This window comes from Brachionichthys hirsutus, chromosome 20, assembly GCF_040956055.1.
Source record: "Brachionichthys hirsutus isolate HB-005 chromosome 20, CSIRO-AGI_Bhir_v1, whole genome shotgun sequence".
NCBI lineage: Eukaryota > Metazoa > Chordata > Actinopteri > Lophiiformes > Brachionichthyidae > Brachionichthys > Brachionichthys hirsutus.
The window spans coordinates 6,090,755-6,113,084 of NC_090916.1; the positions used below are offsets into that span (position 1 = coordinate 6,090,755).

At 47.9% G+C, this 22,330-nt stretch overlaps 4 protein-coding genes across 6 annotated transcripts in view; 2 read left to right on the forward strand and 2 right to left on the reverse strand.

The window, feature by feature from the left end:
• The first annotated feature begins 3,539 nt into the window (after nt 1-3,539).
• Nucleotides 3,540-7,557, forward strand: fam49a (family with sequence similarity 49 member A). 3 transcript variants are annotated; one of them, XM_068753487.1, is made up of 10 exons: nt 3,540-3,612; nt 4,583-4,704; nt 4,804-4,909; nt 5,075-5,211; nt 5,307-5,384; nt 5,619-5,735; nt 5,858-5,937; nt 6,179-6,305; nt 6,379-6,449; nt 6,612-7,557. In XM_068753487.1, the coding sequence occupies exons 1-10, from the start codon at nt 3,543-3,545 to the stop codon at nt 6,673-6,675; spliced, it is 972 nt and encodes a 323-aa protein (XP_068609588.1). In that variant the 5' UTR covers nt 3,540-3,542; the 3' UTR covers nt 6,676-7,557. The 3 variants fall into 3 exon arrangements, with proteins under 3 accessions (XP_068609588.1, XP_068609586.1, XP_068609587.1); XM_068753486.1 differs by lacking the exon at nt 3,540-3,612 and adding an exon at nt 3,866-3,950; XM_068753485.1 differs by lacking the exons at nt 5,858-5,937; nt 6,179-6,305 and having other exon boundaries at nt 3,543-3,612.
• A 2,062-nt stretch (nt 7,558-9,619) lies between these two features.
• On the reverse strand, nt 9,620-12,414 carry fbxo16 (F-box protein 16). Its single transcript, XM_068754074.1, has 7 exons — nt 12,358-12,414; nt 11,661-11,696; nt 11,362-11,568; nt 11,093-11,257; nt 10,758-10,987; nt 10,261-10,354; nt 9,620-9,955 (listed from the first exon to the last, which is right to left on the reverse strand). The coding sequence occupies exons 1-7, from the start codon at nt 12,412-12,414 to the stop codon at nt 9,620-9,622; spliced, it is 1,125 nt and encodes a 374-aa protein (XP_068610175.1).
• Nucleotides 12,415-14,873: 2,459 nt separating this feature from the next.
• Nucleotides 14,874-22,299, forward strand: fzd3a (frizzled class receptor 3a). The gene is given in 8 exon segments (XM_068753522.1): nt 14,874-15,074; nt 19,606-19,802; nt 20,145-20,209; nt 20,212-20,606; nt 20,691-20,990; nt 21,076-21,327; nt 21,516-21,721; nt 21,805-22,299. Coding segments are annotated over 8 exon segments (1,860 nt in total). The 3' UTR covers nt 22,049-22,299.
• The window catches only part of cdc42bpab (CDC42 binding protein kinase alpha (DMPK-like) b), a 26,731-nt gene continuing 26,640 nt past the window's right edge, over nt 22,240-22,330 (reverse strand). The window contains 1 exon segment of the mRNA XM_068754075.1: nt 22,240-22,272. Coding sequence (XP_068610176.1) covers nt 22,240-22,272 — 33 coding nt within the window.

Consider the following 22,330-nt stretch of genomic DNA (forward strand, 5'->3'; position numbering starts at 1 on the left):
CTCTATTGCTGTTGCGTCCATCACGGCGGCTTCTCTGGAAAACTCTGTTCTGGCTCTTAATCGATGTTTCCTGGAAAACATGTTTATTTTTTTTGGGACGCTTCTCCGCTTCTCCCTGCTGCCTGTCCTGCTCCGGCACCTGCTGGGATGACTGACAGATGAAGGGACTGAGAGTACCGACTCGTTCTGGCTCATCCAGATAGCTGAACGAACAAAGGCCAGGGGGGGGGGGGCTAATCAATCAAATTCAGTGTAGATGAGCCCAGTCAGTATGAATGGTTAAGGAGACAAATTCAAGATGACTGCCAATAAAAAGAGAAGTGGATGGAGTGAAAAGGAGAAGGCAGGGAGTGATAAAGGAATGAGAGGAAGAGTGGAGGAAGAGGTTGAGGTGCAGAGAGATAATTTGGCTGGTGTGTGTGTGTGTGCGCGTGCACGCTGGTGAAGTGTGTCGGTCTGTGCTGTCCACCTGGTTCTTAAGCTGTGTGTTTTACACCTTTTGTACTGTTGAAGTGAATTCTGCTCGTTTCCCCTCGGGGGGGGGGGGGGGGGGGCTGCGACCTCATTAGGAGAACGTGTTGCGTCACAGTGGGCTCTCTGCCCACCCACCCATGTGTACACAATAACCCACGCCTCCGTGCTGATGTGCAGGTTCTGCAGAGGAGGGATGGATGCGACTATTACAGATGTTACCAACATGAGAGAAGAGCCTCCGCAGCGTCCTTCTAATGCAAGAGAGTGGAACCGCAGGATGATGGTTTACTGCGTCTCGTCTTCCACAGTGTACTTGTACTTGTGTGTATTCTTCTAGTGCGATACACGTGATGGATTAAGGAGTGCGGCTGCTCGTCAGCAGTGTTTGAGGAAAGCAGCTCTTGCAGAATGAGACGGAGAATTTGGATTGTTGGTAAAATGTTGCGGAGCTTTAAATTAGGTTTGCTCTTTCCCCTTCAGCTCGGTAGCACATCTCTCATTCGTTATTTGCAGCGCTCGTGTCCTCTATATTTATATTCTGCTTTGAAGTTGTGGAGAGATACATTTCAGTCCATGTCACTGACCATGAGCTTGTCACGGGGGGGGGGGGGGGGGGGATACCATGGAAATAATGGGGTGTACATTTCACCTTTGAATAATTTAGTGGTTGTTCTGTGATGAGGGAGAGACGGATCGGTTTGCTGAATGCTTGCTTTTGTCGGGAGAAAAAGATACTGTACCTGTCTGATGGTGTAGCTGTAGGAAGTCACACACCCTGACACTAAGCAACACACACACATTTAACACATGATTTGCGATTGTGTTTCCACTTTCCACATCATTTGCTTTTAATCACTTCATGAATTTCTTCTTTTATTTTATTACAGAGAGAAAAAGGAAGCGGATGTCATAGAGAGCAACTTGAGATCCTCACCGAGAGAAGGTACCACACACACACACACACACGCATGCATGTGCAGTTGTGTTTGAGCAATAGTTGCCACTGAAGCACGGCAGGTCCAGAAACAACACCGCGGTTTACATGATTACAGTGGGATCAGCCCGCACTTGTTTTATTGAGCCCACAACTTTCTCCCTCGGAGCTGGTTGAAGGTTTTTTTGTCCTCGGGGGCGGCTTTAAAGCGACGCTGAACCATCAGGAGGCGTTCATCACACACCGGCAGGGAGGAAGGAGAATCCGTCCACCGCTCACTGTTAGCGCTCGGAGCAGAAAAACCACCTGGAAAAACATAAAAATGAAAGGTCGTGCTCATGATAGAGATTTATGTCGTAGAAAAGCGTTCCGGTCTTTATGTCTTTATTAAAATCCTGTTCATAACGAAACACAAATGAGCAAAGATGAGAAAACTACCTTCCAGAATATTTTTGGAAATTTAGACCCATGGGATTAAAATCAGCTTTTACGCACCGTTACAATGTTCGCACAGTCTAGTTTCGGTTCAGCTTTGTTGACTTCCGTGTTTAACAGTCCAGCGGAGTTTCCTTGTTTAAAATAAAAACAGAAGTTATGTCTTTTTTTGTTTTTGTTTTTTTGAAAATGGAGAGCCGCTTCTAGAAATCACTGCTCTATATCAACACTCGCCGAACAAACAAGTGAATCCTGTCATATCGCATAAGGAAATCTTCAATTTGAATAAATACCAATTTGTACAATAGCTTGATATCAGATTAAAAACATTCACTCTAAATCACTTTGTGAGTTTGTTGAGATCTTAATTTTACTCTCAGCTGAGCTTTCGTTGAGATTCAGGCAGCGATGAAGACAATTCCCGTTCTAGGTGCTTCAAATTCTTCAAATTGCTTTAATTATAACACAAAATAGCCTCGAGTCTGCTGCAGGGGTTTAACGAACGCGTCACTTAAAGCCAGAGGAATGATGATGTTTGTCACAGGAAGGGAAGGAATCTAAGCCTTATTGATTCTTCTCACAAATGAATTTGTCAAATCTCTTCAGTGCGTTGGTTGCTACCACACAAAATGGATCACAACTGGAAGGCAAGTGCTCCGAGGAAGAGGGAAATCAAAGTTTCCACGCTTCTCTAATCGGCCGAAGAGATATGGGGTTGTGAAAGAAGAACTGGCCAAGCAAGGGATTTCCCGTCGTAGTTTTTCCGTCTTCACTATTAACAGTGAAGACGGGGGAAGTTTCCTTTAACGGAGAACAAGCTAATGGTTCATGAGACTCCGCACATGTGTGAAAGCAGAAACGGAAAACGCATGTTCATTTGTGGAAGCTGCAGCCATTCGGAATTACAAAACGCAGTCTCTGCACAGGCTCACATGCTTTGTAATTCCTTTGCCGCCCCCTACTGGTACAGTACGGGGGAGTCGATGAGGTTCAGCATAGCTCTAGAATAGATTCAGTGTCCTGGTTGTTGCATATTAAAGTCTTTGAAATTAGGAGGAGTGACAGATTAGAAATGAACACATGACCTCCGATGATGCCAGTTTGCTGGAGGCTGTTCGGTGTGAGCATCATGTGCGCACTGCAGCACAATGTCTCATTCTGTTTGCCTGTCATGCAATAATTCCTAAAAGAATTTGGGTCCGGAATAGGAAAGTCCGTCTCCGCAGCTTCATGTCCTTAAAAGTCAACTCCGGTTCTCAAAGTGCAGCCGCTGTTCTCGGCGTGTCTGAATTGTTTTGACCTTCAGCCAACAACTTGGTTCCCCACCCAGTGTTAAATCTTTTGATCTCAGCCATTTGCATTCACATAAATGAAGTGTGAAAACCATTTTTATTTATACACACATTCATTAAATCACAAGTGCTTGCAGTGAGAGCGTGTTTTCGACTTTGAAAAGTCGGTTTTCTTTTATTGTGGAACATTTTTCATCTCAAACGTGTTAAAGCGCAAATGTAAATCATGGCGGTCTCCTTCTGTTAGCTAAACTTTTGTTTCCAGCATTATTACCGCCACACTTTCATGTTGATTGGAGCCACCTTGAACATGTCTGTTAAGTTCCACGCGTCTTGTAACAAACATTTTCATGTGTTTGCTTATTTGTCTTTTTCATGACTGTATTTTGACCATCAGGTTTGCTGGGATGGGTAACCTGCTAAAAGTCCTAACAAGGGAAATAGAGAACTATCCACACTTTTTCCTGGACTTTGAACGTAAGTCTGGCGCTAGAGTGGAACGAAAGGAGAAAGGCCTAATGTGGGGAGGTTTTGGGAGGCGGGGGAGTAAAGCTGTCACCAGCTCAGCTGTTTTTTGTTTTCGCCAGTCATCTCGCGCCCTTTTTCTATTTCTCCGTTGCATTTCCTTTTCTCTTGCTTCTCCTTTTCCAGCTCTGATCCTAATAACTGAACGATTTGTTTTTAACCTTTTGCGTATCCTTTCCTTCCTTTTCTCTTTTGTTTTCTCTGTTGCAGAAGCCAAATGGGGAATCTTTTAAAAGTGCTAACTTGCACAGAGCTCGAACAGGGACCAAACTTTTTCCTTGACTTTGAAAGTGAGCACAGCAAATCTCTTCTGCTTGCTTCACCATCTGCCCCTCCTCTACGTCACTTAGTCATTTTCCTTTAACATCCCGTAAGCTGACCCACTGCTTGGGGGTCATCCTATTGTCCTAACTGCTGTTTCCTTGTCTTCATTTCAGTGTTTGTTCCGTGCCATGTTGAAGAATGAATCTGACCCTTGACCTTTGCTGTTAGCTTTTATTGATGTGTCTGCATGCTCGTCTCCCTGTATCTGCTGGGATTACAATAAGGAATATTCAATATGTAAACGTAAAGGGGAAATGATGGCAGTGGAAGAATAGTGAAATACAAAAACACAACCCAGACACAGTTTGAATGTCACGGATGCTCTAAATTTAGAGCTCTTTTTCCCCCCTGTAAAGCTCTAGTTTCCTGCTTTCACAGTATTAAGGTACACTGAAGCAAATCAAGCTAATGTAACAGCAAATACAGACACAGAAAAGCGGTTTCTGATCTAGACTGGAGTATATAGAATTAGTGCTGTTAAGTCTGATTCTCTTACAAATTATTTTGAATTTAATTCTTTGTGGGGGGGGGGGGGATTAACTCTTGTGTGTGGTGTCTCAGCTAACTTTAGTCCTTTTGCGTTGTGTGTTTGTATCAGATGCCCAGCCCACAGGAGGCGAACGGGAGGTGTGGAACCAGGTGAACTCGGTCCTCCAGGACTCGGAGAGCATCCTGTCTGGCCTGCAGGCGTACAAAGGAGCCGGCCAGGAGATCAGAGAAGTAGGAAACGGTCACAAGCATAGCGGCGCTGGGTGTCGATGATCATTTTAGGCTCTGAGCTCTGATCGTTTCTCACGTTCATTTTTCTGTTCTCTCCAGGCAATTCAAAACCCCAACGACTTCATGCATCAGGAGCGAGCCTGGAACTCCGTCTGCCCGCTGGTCATCAAACTCAAGAAGTTCTACAGTTTCTCCCTCCGACTAGGTACGGGCTCGGGGTTTGGGAACGATGCATTATCGTCCTTTTAAAGTCACGACTGTTTCACGTCTTTTTAACCCCTTCCATCGCTCTTATTGTCTTTTTTTTTCTGTTTTGCAATGTGTGTGTGTGTGTGTGTGTGTGTGTGTGTGTCTGTGTCTGTGTGTGCAGAGGAGGCGCTGCAGAGTTTATTGGAGACCCTGACGTGTCCGCCCTTCACGCCCACTCAGCACCTGGAGAGGGAGCAGGCGCTGGCCAAACAGTTTGCCGAGATCCTCCACTTTACGCTGCGCTTCGATGAGCTGAAGGTCTCTCTCAACACACACACACAGCTTGAGTTGATCATCCGCCGTTACTTTACTACAAAGAAATATTTTATTTTTCGCGACTACTTGTGTTCCAGATGAGGATTCCTGCCATTCAGAACGACTTCAGCTACTACAGAAGAACCATCAGTCGAAACCGGATCAATAACATGAACGTGAGTTGTCCCGGCGCCGGGGAGGCAGCTTGATATTCCAGCGGCTGCTAAGACGCACATTTCTGTCTTCCAACAGCCATCTGTTTAGTGTCTTAATCCAAACGCGGCCTAGAGATGGAGCCGTGCAAGAAAGGATGGGAGGGAGACGGAGTTGCATTGGAAGTAACGAACAAGGGCAGATGTATCCCATACTGACGCCGCTTGTGTGTCTGTTTTTGTTTCTGCACCTACCAGCTGGACATTGAAAGTGAAGTCAACAATGAAATGGCCAACAGGATGTCCCTGTTCTACGCCGAAGCCACGCCCATGTTGAAAACGCTCAGCAACGCAACCAGAAACTTTGTGACGGAGGTGAGAGTGCACACGAAGCTTCAAGAGGACAAACCGTCATACTTGGCATTTGTGCTTTATGGAGACCCCGTTGCCATTTAATGGTAAATAATCGTATTCGTCGTTTGATTTGTCTTTGTCAGAATAAGACTCGTCCGCTGGAGAACACGACAGACTGTCTCAGCACCATGGCCAGCATCTGTAAGGTCATGCTGGAGACGCCGTGAGTCCTGAGGGTTTCTTTACACACACACACACACACACACACGCAAAGGTTCTCACAGATTCACTGCAGATCTTAAATTTAAAGTGAATCTGAATGTTTTTGAAAATATGTCTTCTCTTTCTATACCAGAAATAATAGAGAAACTGTGATTTTAAAAATAAAAAACACCGTTTCTCCTTCTAACTTCATGATTGTTTGATATATATATTTTTCTCTCTCTCTCTCTTTCTTTATTTAGGGAATATTCAAGTCGTTTCAGCAGCGAGGAAACGCTCTTGTTTTGCATGAGGGTTATGGTGGGAGTCATTATTCTTTATGACCACGTCCACCCCAATGGTGCCTTTAACAAATCCTCAAAGATAGACGTAAGACTCGCACGCAGGCGTGTGCATGACTCGAGCTGCCGGCTACGTGATGATCTCATTGTTTGTTTCACAGATGAAAGGCTGCATAAAGGTCCTGAAGGAGCAGCCGACCGACAACGTCGAGGGCCTCCTGAACGCCCTCAAGTACGTCTCGTTCGCTCGGCTTTGGATTGTGAAGGCGTAAAACATTTATTCTCACCATTTGACGCATAATAATGCGTAAAGATATCCGACGCGGTCCATGCTTGAGTCAACGCTTGTAACAAAACCTTCTATTGTGTGTTTCCCCCCCCCCCCCCCCCTCAGATTCACCACTAAACACCTGAACGAAGAGTCCACTCCGAAGAGCATCCGAACGATGCTCCAGTAACGTCTGTGCTTTTTATATATAAATAGATACGAAGAGGATGGACGACTCAGATAAGATGTATATGTTTACATTTATTTAAAACAAAACTTGATGTTAATACTTGTGTGTATTTGCATAGTCATTCCCCAAACCCGCGGAACGTCGGCCGTCTTCTGCTTTTGCAAATTCTTTCAAAGCGTCGCATGGGACGTCTCTGCCGGGATACCCATCAGCCTCGGCTTCGGAGGCTGCGCATGATGAATGAACAAGGCAGCAAAATATTACTGCTAATAAATTGTTTATTTAACAATGGAAGGATTTAAGTGTACAGAATTTAGTCAAATTTGAATTGCTGATGCAAAATAAGTTTATTTGGAAAGCTTCTCAGGCACGTTTGTCATCGTGTTAAATGCATCCTATGAACAAGCGAAGTCGTTTCTGTATTTGCATTTCTGCTGCCGCGAGGGGCTAAATATTGAGAGCAGCTAAAGGATCAATTGATGGAGCGCTAACAGCATTGGGATGCTTTGTTGTATTTTACTTTTTTAAACTCAATCTTTGTACAACTACAAAAATAAATCCACTGTGAACACAGACCTTCATTCTACTTTTACACGTCCCGCTCTGAGGTTTCTGCTAATCGAAAAGGGTGCGACAATAAAATATGAATTCCGTGCCGATGCGCTGAATGACGATGACATGTTTTTCAATCATTGACTTTTTTTTAATGGATTTTGTATTAAAACAGAAAATACAGCGTCTAAACATTCTGGATAAGAGTTGAGTGTTTCTCAACTGAATAGTTTCACGGTTCTAATCTTTAACTTTTTATTTTAAAATCTCAGAATCTGGAGTTCTCAAATTTGTTGTTGTTGACTTTCATACCTTTTAACTGTTTGCCTTTACCACTGCTCAATATGATCAGAAACAGAAGTAGGGGGGGGGTCTCTGTGTATTAATGATGGAATCTAACTAACACCACCTGATGGTTGATCAAAACGCCAGCGTGACCGCCAGCCCTTAAACTAACCACGAATGAAGATGGACAATCTCTCCCGTGCCTTCAATCAAATCTTCTTCTTGTTTCCAAAGGAGTAACTCACCAGTTTTGTTTTACAACCCAAAACCATCGCAGTAATAACTCTCCCCCCCGCCTCTCCGCCCTCACAGGATGAACCCACTTATGGAGCCTAATTTTCTGTTTCATCCATAACCCATGTACTGCATGTAAAGAACCATTAACACATTAACTTAACACTATCAATTCAGGTATCCAGCATTCAATACGCCTGTTTGTTATTATTTTTTATCTGCTTATGTCGAGTAATATATGCGTGTGTTTGTGCGTGTGCGTGAGCCATGTTTGATATACAATAAGTGGACCTTTGGCCTGGATGTGACTGAAAGTGAGATGTGCGTATGATACAGGTATTTCATATCTGATTGATAAATCTCATCTTCTGTCATCAAGCTTCGCTCTTCACCAAGATATGCTATTGTGTGTTGAATCCGAGACGATTTGAACACTGATGCGAAATCGTTTTAGTCCTTTTTGTCTTAAGCTGGATATTTTTCATATCTCAGACTCACTGTTTATGTAAAATCCTCTTGCTTTGTATTGCATACCGAATGGGACGTGTGGTTTGGATAATAAAAGTTGGTACATTTCTTATACAGAATCAGTTTCTGCTGGTTTTCTTATCTACAGTACTATAGCTTTAAAGCTATGATTCCTTATGTGTGTGTTAATTGGATTTAGCACTTCATGATTATGATCGGGGTCACCGACTATGACTCGTGTTGGAAGAGCCGGGCTTTTATTTGCTTGACAAATCCCTAAAACCGCAGCTGGAAATAACCCTAAGGCGCATCTTTGTTCAGTATTCCGGCTTTTAGATTTTCTTTACATGAAACGCGAATCAAAATGTGTTAGTGCAGAAAGAAAAGCTCTCGTTTAAAGACAGGAGAGGAAAGCATCCTATCTCGAGTCAGTCTTGTTTATACAGAAACTTTAATTCGGTTGCAGAAAGCGTTACATGTTTTACATCAGTAATATCAAAGGAGCGCAGCCCTGAATCTTGTCCTGCATCTTTCCGGTGTGACGACGTGCCCCCCCACTCCACGACTCACATGCGTGAAACGGGAACAGTCCAGGTGTGAAACAGTGGCGTACCTGGGATCGGTTGAAATATTGTATTAATTAGCGACATTTCACCTTCAAATTCGATTACTCAAAGCTGATCACTATAAGAGGATGTTATTCGGAGTGAGACATCCGGCATCAGAGCCAAACGGCCTAGGATTCCTGCCATCTAGGAAGTGACGCCGGAGCCTTTGATCTCACTCTACCACAGTATAAAAGTTTTTTCATTAGATTTCAGCGATAATCTCCAGAACCTTTTGCTTTATCCAGCTCAAAATAGTAAAAAAAGAAAAAAAGCAAGCAAAATCTGTAATTTCCTGCAGCCTCTAGGTGGTGCATAATGGCTGTGGTTTGATTTTGGGATTATGCAGCCGATGTGAATTTTGGGGCAACATAACAACTTCCTCTTTCATAAGGAAACATGACATTTGCAAACACAGCCAGGCCAGAAAAGCATCAAAAACAGCTGTTCCCTCCCCAGGGCACACCAGTCCACAAAACCCTGACACTGACCACACTTGAAAGAAATTACTATTTGAGTTCTTTCATGTTTGCACTGCTGTTATTTCTGTCTATGTTTTGTTTTGATTTAGGACCCCCTTGAAAACGAGATGGTTTCATCTCAAGGGGTTTTATCCTTTCAAATAAATAAATAAATAAATAAATTAGATAAACAAAAATAATTATGTTAATTGTATTCAGATTGTAGACTAAATGTTCAACGCTTTTCGCCGCACTCGGGACTGAGGAGATAAAACGTTTATTAATCGGGTCACAAGCTGCAAACACTGACTTTCTTGCAGAATCAGATATTTTAAAGCGTTAATTAACCCAGAACACGTTTTCTTGCTGTGCGGTTACATCATATTCACAGCAGAGGAGAGGAGGAGCTGCGGATGACTTACTGGGAGCGCTCCTGTGTGTTCGCCGGGATGCCTTGAGCGCCTCCTCGCTCAGCTGGGGCACCGGCAACCTCACCGGGCCTGGGCGGATCCCAGCATTCCACTTGGCCACATGCAGGATGCTCCCTGCAGTCTCTTTGGTGATGCGGGGGTCACCGCTGGAAGTTGCCCAATAGGGTCTGGATGAAGTGTCTTGACGATGGGGAGGAGGAAGAGGAGGAGGATGTTGGGGGCTGCAGGTGGAGCTGAGGAACATCTGATGAAGGAGGCAGACAGAATCGTTTAAAGAGATGGATCATGGGTATGGAATATAAAAATATAGATAAGATAACATCCTTTCACCAAAATAAATCGATGACTTCATCGAAGCCTGAACGTTAAATGCCACATTGTCCTCTATCTCACCCCCCCCCCCCCCCCCCCTCCCATGAGTCACCCTCCTTTATGAGCAGCTCATTATTAACATGCTATGTATACGCTGCTCCATAATGCATGATGCCTGCTGGCTGCACGGCCTCCAGAGAGGGGCTCCGGCGGCGATGACGAATGAAGGTTGTTTACCAGCGACTTGGCTTTGCGCAGCTTGTAATTCGCCTCAGACAGCGTCTTCTCGCTCCTCTTGTGTTTGCTGCAGATGGAGGTGGTGTTCATCTGCCTTCAGGGAGACGACCAGTTATATTTAGCACTGCGGTTGCACCTTTTACAATTTAGGAACTCTTATATCCTTTGTGTTCTCCGTTTGATTCAGTCTTTACAAGTTGTTTTGAGGTTCTGTGCGTGATTTTTGTCTCAGACATGAGTTTCCGTAAATATCTCGAATGTCTCAAAATCTGAAATTTTATAAAGATTTTCTGTTTTGAAATTGAACCTTTTTCCCCAGATATGCAACAGCAATTGAATCTAACATTGACAACTCAACATGCATCCTGCACGTTTCATGCTTGTTTGTAATTCCAATCAAATCCTTCTTTTTTGTGTGCAAACATTTCTTTTTTTTAATGTCAAATACAATTTCCCAATGGAAATAAATCATTCCTCCTTGCATGTGCGAGTCTTACGCTCTGGCTTGTCCGTTGGGATCCAGGTTGTCCAAATAGTTGAAGCGCTGCGTGTCTCTCGGGTGTCTGTCAGCATCTCTCCACGGCGGGGGGGCAGTCGACTCCTTCCTTCGAGGGATGCTCCTCGCCGTCAGGGCGCTCGATGCAGGTTTCTCCTCCACGTCTGACAGATCTTCATTTTTACCGGCTCGGTCATGTCGAACCAGAAACTGCTGCTTGGATGGAGCATTCTGCAGATGTATAAAATCCATTTCTTCTAACTTCTGCTTAATATTTCGCAGTAAACTCGATATTTGAACGACACACTTGGCTCGCTTTGGTTGTGGTGTCCCGACCTGCAGCGAGGTGAGTCGCAGCTCCTGCACGGTCTGGATGTAGTGTCTCTTCCAGACGCCCTGCTCTAAGGGCGTAGGTGAGAAGCTGATGCACCAGCCGAGCCTCAGACACTTCGGCATCCAGAGCTGGTCAAGTTCCACTACGCTCTTCCAGTGCCAACTCACCTTCCCATAGAAAAGAGAAGAAACACCCAGAATAAATTGTTTTTTTTTATTTTTTTTAATGTATGAAATAATGAACCCATCTACACTGTTGTCAGTGTTTGTACCCGCGCACATCGACATAAGCTGCGGGGGTCCAGGAAGGAGAAGGCGTAGAGGCAGAGGGCTCTGGGCAGCAGGCAGGTGAAGTCTGCAGCCTGCAGAGGGAGCCGTCCGTTCACGCTGAGGTTCAGGAACAGCAGCTGCTCGGAGGAACAGCTCAGCACAAAGTCCTGCAGCACCGCCTTCCTCTGGCCATCGGACCAGCGGTCGAACTGATCATGTCCACAGCACAGAAGGTTTATTTGTGTTGGCTGCATCGGGACGTGACGTGTGAACGCTCATCTGCGGTGATCTTATCTCTTACCCACTTTGCCAGAAGGTTTCGCCTCTCTTCAAACACCTGGCAACAGAGTAAAGATTAGGGATTGTACGACAACAAACAAATAAACAACACAAACTGTGACACACCACAATTATGCTGAAAATGCTAAATTTAAGTATTTTAATTACAAATGAAAAGAACAATTCGTTTTATTTTACAAGTTCAACGTAAACCACAATTTTATATAAAAATTGTTAATTCAAGCGCCATATATAAAATGATAAAAATGTCTTTATTACCGGTACTACACTGTTATGCACAAATAGAATGCACTTTAATTTCGCCAGTTCATTCCCTGGAATAAATGACGCTAATCTTATTTTATACAACATGATTTGTTGGTCATGTTGCCTTAATTAAATATTTTACAATAATTCAAATTGTAAATTCATTATTTTAGGTTTCTTTTTTTTTTTTTTACTGTGTGCTTTATGTTATGAAATACAAATTGAATTGTACCAGAGAGTAATATTTTTGTACCAAAAAGTACTTTTAGTACTATATTTGAGTGCAATTTTGATATAAGCACTTACTGCTGAATTTCTTTTTTTTATCCACCACTTTATTTATTATTTGTTCTATTTGGGTGATATTGCTAAAATAATTATTTCACCACCCACAAAAACTCAATCATGACTATATGAGCTTGTGTGTTTCGGACTGGACGTCTCAATGTGACCTTGCGGTTGGACAGTGGGTGGTTCAGGGGGGTCCAGGCGCTCAGTGTGGTCCGCATCTTAGCACAGCCTGGCATCTTTGAGGTTCAGCAGGGTAAAGATACTATAAATAAAAGGTCACATTTATTTGCTTTTGTTGTTTGTTTTTTCTTCATCTATACACCGTTGTCTTATTGTTCCCACACATGTTGACATCAGAATATTTACAGGACCTCCCTGAACACTTAAAAACGTATTTTTAAACTCCAATTAATAAATACATGCAAATTAAGCTCATGCAAATTTTATTCTGTAAAAAAAATATCCTGCACACAATACTTCAAAAGAGCTGTACAAACACACTAGTATTTACTCACCTTTGGCCTTCCTCTGCAGGTACAGGAGACTAAAACCCTCCGTGTCTCAATGTGCTGCTCCTTCTGGCCTCTGTGTCTGGCACCATCTCTTTTCCTCTCTCACAGTTTACTTGTATCCATAGTGACTGCGCACACGCAGAGGGGGGGGGGGGGGGGGGGGCATTGCAAAGCAAATACCAGAGGAGTGTTTGCAGTGTGTTCTAATGATGACAAATGTAGTGACTGCTTTAAAGACCATCTTGTCTATAATATAATGACTCTGCATCATTCAGAATATTATTGGAAATGCATTTATATGTATTATTGTAATTAATATATTTGTACTACCGGTATGTGTCGTGGCATTAATAGTAGTATAGCTGGTTTATATCTGCGTTATTAACTGGAGTAAAGTGATATAGGCGTTGCCTGAAGGCATAATGAGTCTATTTTTTTGTTTGGGTTTGCTGCTGCAGGTTTAGTGATCAGATATTTGTCAGAGTCCTGCCCCACCGGTCAGATGAGTTCTAAGATCAAAGCCTTGAAAGGGCCGGTGGGTGCAGACAGAAGAAACCTGCGCTGCGTCAAGTACAGCAAAGCAAGACGCATGCCGAGTAGGAACCGGAAATGTGGCACCGCACCTTCAAAGTAAACGTATAGAACGATTTAAAATACTCTTTACATGCTACATTTCCACACTTTCGCGTTACACATCTACACACGCATAAAAATAAATGAAAAAAGGAAAAGTCCCTTGATATAAAATTCTACGTGCGTTTACTGTAATAATGACTTAACGTAAAATGACTTCGTTTGCAAGAAAATTCACCCTTAAACTTCCTTTAAGGAATCTTTACATTTCGGTGAGACTTTTATTTTGTAAAGTTTTGACTGGAAGCCATTTTTAAAATGTCGCCGGCTTGTCGTTCTCAGAGCGGAGGGGACAGAAGCGGGGAGGAGGAGGAGGACAGAGGACAGGAGGGGACATTCACTCATTGTTACCAACTCGAGGAGCGGCGGGGACCTCGTTGGAACGGGAATTTTCGGCATATTCAAGGTAAAGTTGGCTTTATTTCCACCATTTCTATTAATTTCTCATGAACCAAAAGCACTTTAGCTTCCGCCCGGCTGGGGTGCGTTGAATTTTAACGCCGGCAACGTCACGTAGGCGGCACAATGCCGGCTAACATCATTTAAATAACCTTCATCTTCTGTCTTCGTCGTTGATTTCACATAATAATAATTAATCCGTAGTGAGTCAGTGAAGCTGGACACTCACGCGCACGCGCACACGCACACGCACACGCACCAGCCGTGAGGAGCCGCCCGGGCTTGTTAGTGCTCAGGTAGGCTAGCGGACACGGTGATGGCGCATTTGCACCATTTGCAATAAATACATGTTGCGGGGCGTGCGGGGCGTGCGTGTTGATAAGGCTTTTGCGTGTCAGTGAACGGAAAGGTATCCGGTTACTGAATGTGTTCTGTCGTGTAAATTAAGCTTTTTCCTTACGAATAAATGACTAATTAGCTCAAATTTAGCGTTGCTTGGTGCACAAATTTAAATTATACTATTATTTTTTTTTTTTTTATAGTATCATAGTAATTGTAATTTTATTAGAATCTCACAAAACAACTCTAAACATCCAGGTGAGCGTTACGGCGTGGCTGATTCTGGTTTGATTTATTGGCTGTAGGTCTTTTCTGTTAATGACGTCATCCATCTGTGTCGCCCACCCACCGCAGTTACTGGCTGGAAAAGCAGGCAGCAAACCTCGTGAAACAGCCTTTTTAGGCTGTTAATTAATAATAATAATAATAATAATAATCCACTAGAATAGCTTCCTGCTGATCTCCTGTTATCAAATACGCGTTTCAAAATGTGTCGCTTCTATTTCTCAGGTCCGGCTGGGCGCCGTCGCCGTGGGAGCCGCGTGACCTGCGGGCTGTCTTAAAGGCCCGCCCCTCGTACAGGTGACGGAGGTCTGCTGACTAGAATCCCCACGGCGATGGACGCGGCCAGCTTCGACGACCATGGCTGTGTTGGATCGCGGCGCCCAATCCGGCCCGTTTCTCCGTGACCCGAAAGCGGAGGAAGAGAGCAGCGGACCGCCCCCCGGACACTCGTCACGCCTCGCGTTTTCCTTTTCCTAGCGGCTGAGGCGGAAGTCGTCCGTCTGTCCGTCATGGATCTCGTGTGGGTTCTGTCCGTGTCCACGCTGACGGCGTGCGTCGCCATCCCCATGGACGCGGCGGCAGGGAGCCACGTTCTCTTCACCTGTGAGCCCATCACCCTCCGCATGTGCCAGGGGCTGCCCTACAACGCCACGTTCATGCCCAACGTTCTGAACCATTACGACCAGCAGACCGCCGCCCTCGCCATGGAGGTACGGTACGCCGCCGTGGGGAACGCGCTCAAAGCGCTGCGTCCAGAGGGGAGGACGAGGGGTTATAAATAGATATTAAAGGACATCTGATAAAAGTATAAACGTGCCATATCAGTCAAAGCGTCTGTTTAAAATAATAAATTGGGAGATAAAGATTCTGCTTACGTGGGTTTCTGCCTGATCAAAGTATTTGTTTTAAATCACATTTTAACTGCAATTTAAAAAATATTTGCACAAATCCTTTGAGCATAAAAGCGGTGAGTGTTGTGGAGGATCCTTTGTGTGTTTTTAAAACTTGTCCTTTGATTGTCTCAGAAATGCATTCATTTTATTCAGGCATGTTCTCGGGCTGCTTGTCGTTTAGCAAATAAGGTTTAGATGGAAAGAAGAACCTTAGATGTCATTGTTCTGTGTCCTTTCAGGTTTCCTCCCGTCGTTGGCCGTTTCAGTGCGTTTACTCCGGATATATTAGTTCACAGATTAAAAAAAAACATTTTCTGCTTCTCTTTCATTTGATCATTTTACAATTTTAAATTGTTGGTCATATGAAACAAGACACTTGGATTCATACCTATCGGAGAAATTGTGGAGAAATTTCATGTTTTTATTTTGGAATTGTAGAGTGTAGACTAAATGATTATTGGGTTAAGTATTCTAATATATATATATATATATATATTAGTGGTCCCTCGCGATATGCTATACTATGCTATCACTTTCCGCAGCTTCACTGTATCACGGGATTTTGCGGTAAGAATTTTACATTTCCATTATATTATTGATAAAATAAGCACTTTATAGCCTAAAAAATAACAACACATATTAAAACACATACAGTATTGCGCCGCCGTCAGAAGAGCTGCAAAGCTCTCTTCGGTGCACTGCAGTTAACATCGTTGCATTCATCTTCATCGTTACTGCACAGCACATTCATCATCATCATCGTCGTCATAATTCATGTTTCATCGCAGTAACGTCCGTACTAGTACTGAGTACTCCGCTCTGGTCTCAGATATTAGTCTTTCAGTCCTCCTACATGTTGATAAATGGTTCAGCGTGTCTCCTGCACTGCCCCCCCCCCCCCCCGGACATCACTGTCCTACGTAGCTACCACCGCGGGAGGTGAGTCAAACTAAAGGGCTAGCCCACTTTCATTCGGCCGTTTTCGCTCCAGGGCCCTGCCGTGCCGTGCATCACCGAAACGATGTGATGCTCGTCCCTGCAGGACACGACGGCAGTGCGTTAAACCCCACACATATAACAGAGCGCCTTGTCCCCGAATGGACGGCACGCTGACGGACAGATCCGGCTGAACGCGGGACCGCTCGCGTCGTCTGCCGTGCAGCAAAGCCGTTTTACGTAACAGGCCTTTCATCCTGGGAGCGGAGGCAGCGAAGCGTCCCGTTTCAGATGGATTAAACCTCAGATTGTGTCATTGTGTCGACCTTTCGGGTAATCTCTAGTCGTACCGGCTGCGTTATCCTCTCTGAAACGGGGCGTTTAAGGCATTTAAGCATCCCCTCGATAAACTAGTCCCATCCTTTATATCGGCTGATCCCTCTGGAAGCTCGGCCTGTCGTAGCAACACGGTCCAAACGGCAGCGAACGCATCACGGAGGACGCTCCGGTCCTGTTTGTGTATCAGACCGGCCATCTGCGCCGCTCCCTGTGCTGCTGGGAGAGAGAGAGAGAGAGAGCGTGACACGATGAACCCTGGGTCGTGTACCCTAACCCCCCGAACACGCAGCTCCAGTCACGCACGGAGAGGATGCAGGCGCTCCAAACGGCGCCTTCCTGCTCACGCCGGTGCTGCTAGCGAGGTGCTGCTGGCGAGGTGCTGCTAGCGAGGTGCTGCTAGCGAGGTTAGCTTGCCGGGTCTCGTCGCAGCGTGCGGGTCGCGGGGAACAGAGCTCCTGGGGCGGCGTTCACTTTGATTGGTCACGGAGCTCCAATTAAGTCTCTCTTAGCGCTCATCGGGTTCAGAGAACGAACGGAAGCCCAGAAGCGTTTCTGAGGACGGGCGTCGACGCCTCTGCTGAGCTCGTGTTGTCTGGATCCAGTTCATGGGAGAATTCAGATGTCGAGGGCAGCCGAATGAGAACTGCCGGATGGTTCTAAAGGGAATCCGGTGCGCTGAATAGCCGTGATAATGATGATGAACGCCTCTGGGACTGGGACGAGAACCAACGCCTGCCGCTCTGGCAGTTTCTGCCCAAATCCCCTGAAGTGGCGTCTCACTGAGTCTCTTTTGTCCCGTCTTGCTTTTCAAGGTCTTTTCTTCTCAGATTAAATGAGAATGTTTGCCGTGTTGCAGGGGTTCAAACGTACCGCGTGTCTGTCTGAAGAGGGAAAGAGCACAAAGTATGAATGCTGACAACAGGACTTCCTGTTTGTCTTCGCCCTCCTTTATCCAATCACCGCTGACCGCCGAATGACCTCGCAGCCGAAGTGGGACATCGGCCTCGGGGCTGGGAATCGGCCATTTCCGTGCCCCCCAATGACGTTGCGCCACGCTCGCATTACAAAAAGACAAAAAAGAAACGGGCTCGAATCCCCGTCTCCAGAGCTCGATGCAGAACGAGAAGCTGCGCGGGTCCGTCCCACTCCAGCGTAGGAGCCGCGGTGAACTGTCCTCTGCATCCAAACCGCTCAGCGATGGGCTGAGAGACCTCGGGACATTTCTATGTCCAGACTATGTGAGACATCTCTGGTCTGTTTCTACTTTCCGTCGTTTCCTCCTCTTTAAATTCAGCCTCGTCTCGGGTTCACAGCACATTCACACGATCTGTGTCGTGTTACAGCCGCTCTGCCCGATGGCCCAGATACCCCGCCCCGCGAAGGCGAGGTTGTGTGTGTGTGCGTGTGCGTGTGTGTGTGTGTGTGTGTGTGTGTGTGTGTGCGCATGTGTGTGTGTGCGTGTGTGCATGTGTGTGTGTGCGTGTGTGCAGTAGAGTTTGTGTAAAACGCTGAGCAGCCTAAAAACACGCTGCAGGAAACTAAAAAAGTCGACTACTTAGGACGGGCATAGCGCTAGCTAGTAAAGATGTACCCCTGCTTAGCACACACACACGCACGCACACACACACACACACACACACACGCACACGCGGTCTGATCAACCCGACCCAGCGTGACCCAGCCAATAAAGGAGCCTCTTGTTTCATGTAATGTCCAACACAGTGTCTATTGGCTCGTCCAGAGAGCGAGCCGACGCCACACATCGTCAGCCATCCCTCCTCTCTACCCCCCCCCCCCCACCCCCATCTCTTTTGTCCTCTCCCTCCCCCTACGCAGGGCTCACCCGTTTCCCGGGAAACGGTCCCAATTGTGCCGTTAACAAAGGGAGCGGAGGCGTTCTTGCCTCCCGGGAGGTGGTCCCCTCCTGACCTCCTCGAACCCCGCTCTCCTCCCCCTCGGTGATGCATCACTCGTTGCCATGGTGCTGAGCTTGGAAATTTGGTGTGGCGGCAGAGGAGAAAGGAGGATAAGAGCGGGAGAAAGGGAGATAAAATGCAGGTGGGGGGGGGTGGCTTCTTTGTCAGCGTTTCATCAGTCATTGCGTCTTTGCTGCTGACTCAGTCTGCTTTAAACGAATTACGCTTCCTACGACCCCCCCCCCAGTGGGACACATTCATATTCATATCATATTTAAAATATCATTTATAACCTAAAGCATGGAGGTGAAACTGAGGTCAGCCTGATTTTCCTGTTTGAAGATCAGAGGATTCATCGAACAACATCAAAAAGTCAATAAACTCATGATGACCTCATTGAACTAATAGAAATGAAAGAGTTAAAAAAAGACATTTCACACATCCGAGTAAGAAATACAAAAATAAATACTCTTTTGTAAGATGATCGCCGTAAACTAACAGAGTGTCTCCGGCGTGCCGGACCGGGACGCCGGCGTGTCTCCGGGGTGTCTCCGGGGTGTCTCCGGCGTGTCTCCGGGGTGTCTCCGGGGTGTCTCCGGCGTGCGTTCTCTCACCTATCGTACAGCGGCGCTCAGTGAAACGCGAGGAGTCCGATTACACGATCGATTTGGCTGATCAGTTTTGACAGGCGTGTAATTAACCTGAAGGGATCCACACACACACACACACACACACACACACACACACACACACCCCTCGGTGTTTGCATGTCAACGCCTCTTGGCTCAGATTGTATGAGTGACATCGTTATTGTGCTGCTCTGGGGGGGGGGGGGGGGGGGGTTAGCATGTAAATAATATACTTCCGTCGGTGCTGTGGATTGTGTGTGAGAATGAATCCACGTCAGCGCGGTGTGTCAGTCAGAACAAAAGGCCCTGTCAGCATCCGCCCCCTGTGGAGGTGGGGGGGGGGGGGCTCGTGTGATGGGGGGGGGGTCTCTTTGTGCTATTTTTGGCACCGATGGTGAAGTGGGAGCGTTTTAGAGTAAACCAGTATCATGACTTTGTGCTTCTGTATTTTCATACACATTAAATTATCTTTCTTTCTCTCTTTCTCTCCCTCTCTCTCTCTCCCTCCCCCTCCCTCTCTCTCTCCAGCCGTTCCATCCCATGGTGAACCTGCAGTGCTCGCCGGACCTCGGGGCGTTCCTGTGTGCGCTCTACGCCCCGGTGTGCACCGAGTACGGCCGGATGACTCTGCCCTGCCGCCGCCTCTGCCTGCAGGCCAAGAGCGACTGCTACAAGCTAATGGAGATGTTCGGCGTTAGCTGGCCGCAGGAGATGGAGTGCAGCAGGTAACGGCTCCTTCAGCGCTAGCAGTTACCTGCAGCAGCAGCGCTAGCAGTCACTGTCAGCGCTAACAGTCACTGTCAGCGCTAGCAGTCACTGCAGCAGCAGCGCTAGCAGTCACTGCAGCAGCAGCGCTAGCAGTCACTGTCAGCGCTAGCAGTCACTGTCAGCGCTAGCAGTCACTGTCAGCGCTAGCAGTCACTGTCAGCGCTAGCAGTCACTGTTAGCGCTAGCAGTCACTGTTAGCACTAGCAGTCACTGCAGCAGCAGCGCTAGCAGTCACTGTCAGCGCTAGCATTGCTAGGGACCTTTGCTTTTCATCCTCCACCCCCCCCCCCCCCCCCCAGGTTCCCGGACTGTGATGACCCCTACCCCCGTCCCGTGGACCTCCTGTCCAGCTCAGACTCCACCGAGTCCCGGTCTCCGTCCAGAGGGACTACGGCTTCTGGTGTCCGAGAGAACTGAAAATCGACCCCGACCTGGGCTACTCCTTCATGGGGGTGCGCGACTGCTCCCCCCCCTGCCCCAACATGTACTTCACCCGCGAGGAGCTGACCTTCGCCCGCTACTTCATCGGGGTGGTGTCCGTCGTGTGCCTGTCCGCCACGCTCTTCACCTTCCTGACCTTCCTCATCGACGTGTCGCGCTTCCGCTACCCGGAGCGCCCGATCGTCTTCTACGCCGTGTGCTACATGATGGTGTCCCTGGTCTTCTTCCTGGGCTTCCTGTTGGAGGACAAAGTGTCCTGCAACGCGGCGAGTCCCGGGAGGTTCAGAGCCTCGACCGTGACCCAAGGTTCCCACAATAAGGTGAAGCTCTGGCCTGGTGTGGCTGTTGTCCTGCTGCAGGGCTGCTACCTGTCTGTCCTCTGTCCCCCCCCCCCCCCGTCTCAGGCCTGCACCCTCCTCTTCATGGTGCTCTACTTCTTCACCATCGCCGGCAGCGTCTGGTGGGTCGTCCTCACCGTCACCTGGTTCCTGGCGGCCGTTCCCAAGTGGGGCAGCGAGGCGATCGAGAAGAAGGCCTTGCTGTTCCACGCCTGCGCCTGGGGCGTCCCCGGCGTCCTCACGGTTAGCCTGCTAGCCATGAACGCCGTCGAGGGGGACGCCATCAGCGGCGTCTGCTTCGTGGGCTTGTACGACGTGACGGCGCTGCGCTGGTTCCTGCTGGCGCCGCTGGGCCTGGATGTGGTGGTGAGGAAGCGGTGCGTTCTAAAAAAGATAACGTTAGCTTAGCGATCAGTGCTAACGGCCGCCCCCCGCCCCCCTCCCCCTCCAGGTCGGGGTGGCGCTGCTGCTGGCGGGCGTGGCGGCGCTGAACCGGGTCCGCATGGAGATCCCGCTGGAGAAGGAGAACCGGGAGAAGCTGGTGAAGTTCATGATCCGCATCGGCGTGTTCTCCGCGCTCTACCTGGTTCCCCTGCTGGCCGTCCTCGGCTGCTACATCTACGAGAACAGCTACCGGTCCGCCTGGGAGACCAGCTGGGTCCAGGAGACGTGCAGGGACTACCACGTCCCCTGTCCCTACCAGGTAGGAGGCAGACGGACAACACACACACACATGCACACACGCACACGCACACACACACACACACACATGCACACACGCGCACACACGTGCACGCACACACACACACACGCACACGCACACACACCGCCATCCTCCCCTCCCTCCCCCGCTGCAGTGCGATGGTCAACGGCAGCAGGCCGGCGCTCCAGGAGCCCGACTTCACGCGGCTGCTGCTCAGGGACGCCGACGCGCCCGTCGTGAGGAAGTCGCGGGGGACGTCCACACAGGGGACGTCCACCCACGCCTCGTCCACGCACCTCGCCACGTTGGACGAGCCTCCCAGCGCCAGCACCAGCCGGGCCGGCTCCAAGATGAGCAGTTACCACGGCAGCCTGCAGCGCTCCAGGGATGGACGGTGGGTCCCCGACGGGTTCGGTCCCCGGTCCTCGGCCCCCCCCCCGGTCCCCCCGGTCCTCACGCTCGCTTCCTCCCTCCCAGATACACAACCTCCGGTTTCCGAGCCGCGGACGACCGGCTGCCCTACGGCAGCTTGCCCCGCCTCAACGACCAATCACAGGCCAGGCACTGCAGCGCCGGTCGCCTGGAGAGCCCGTCACGCCACGACTCCGCCCTGAGACTGGAGAGCCAATCGCGACACGGCAGCGTCAGGGACCTCAGCAGCACCGCCCAGGCTGGAAACGGGATCCACAGGGTACTGGAGGAGGGCGGAGCTACGGCCTGAGCAGGAACGGGGGCGGGACCGATGCCTTATATGGTCCTGCATGCTCGTTCGTCCCAAACCTGAAGCTCAAATGTCTCGTCCAGTTCTCAGGACTACGTTATCGGACCTCCAGGACGGGGCGGGTCCAGAACAACGTGACCAATGACGGATTGTTTTTACCGCAGACACACCTGAATGAGATTTATTACTGCTCACCTCCCATCAGGAGGGTAGCGAGGTGCTACCTGCTAGCGACAGCCATTAGCGCTCTAATGGGGACTTCATTTATACAAACAATCAGGC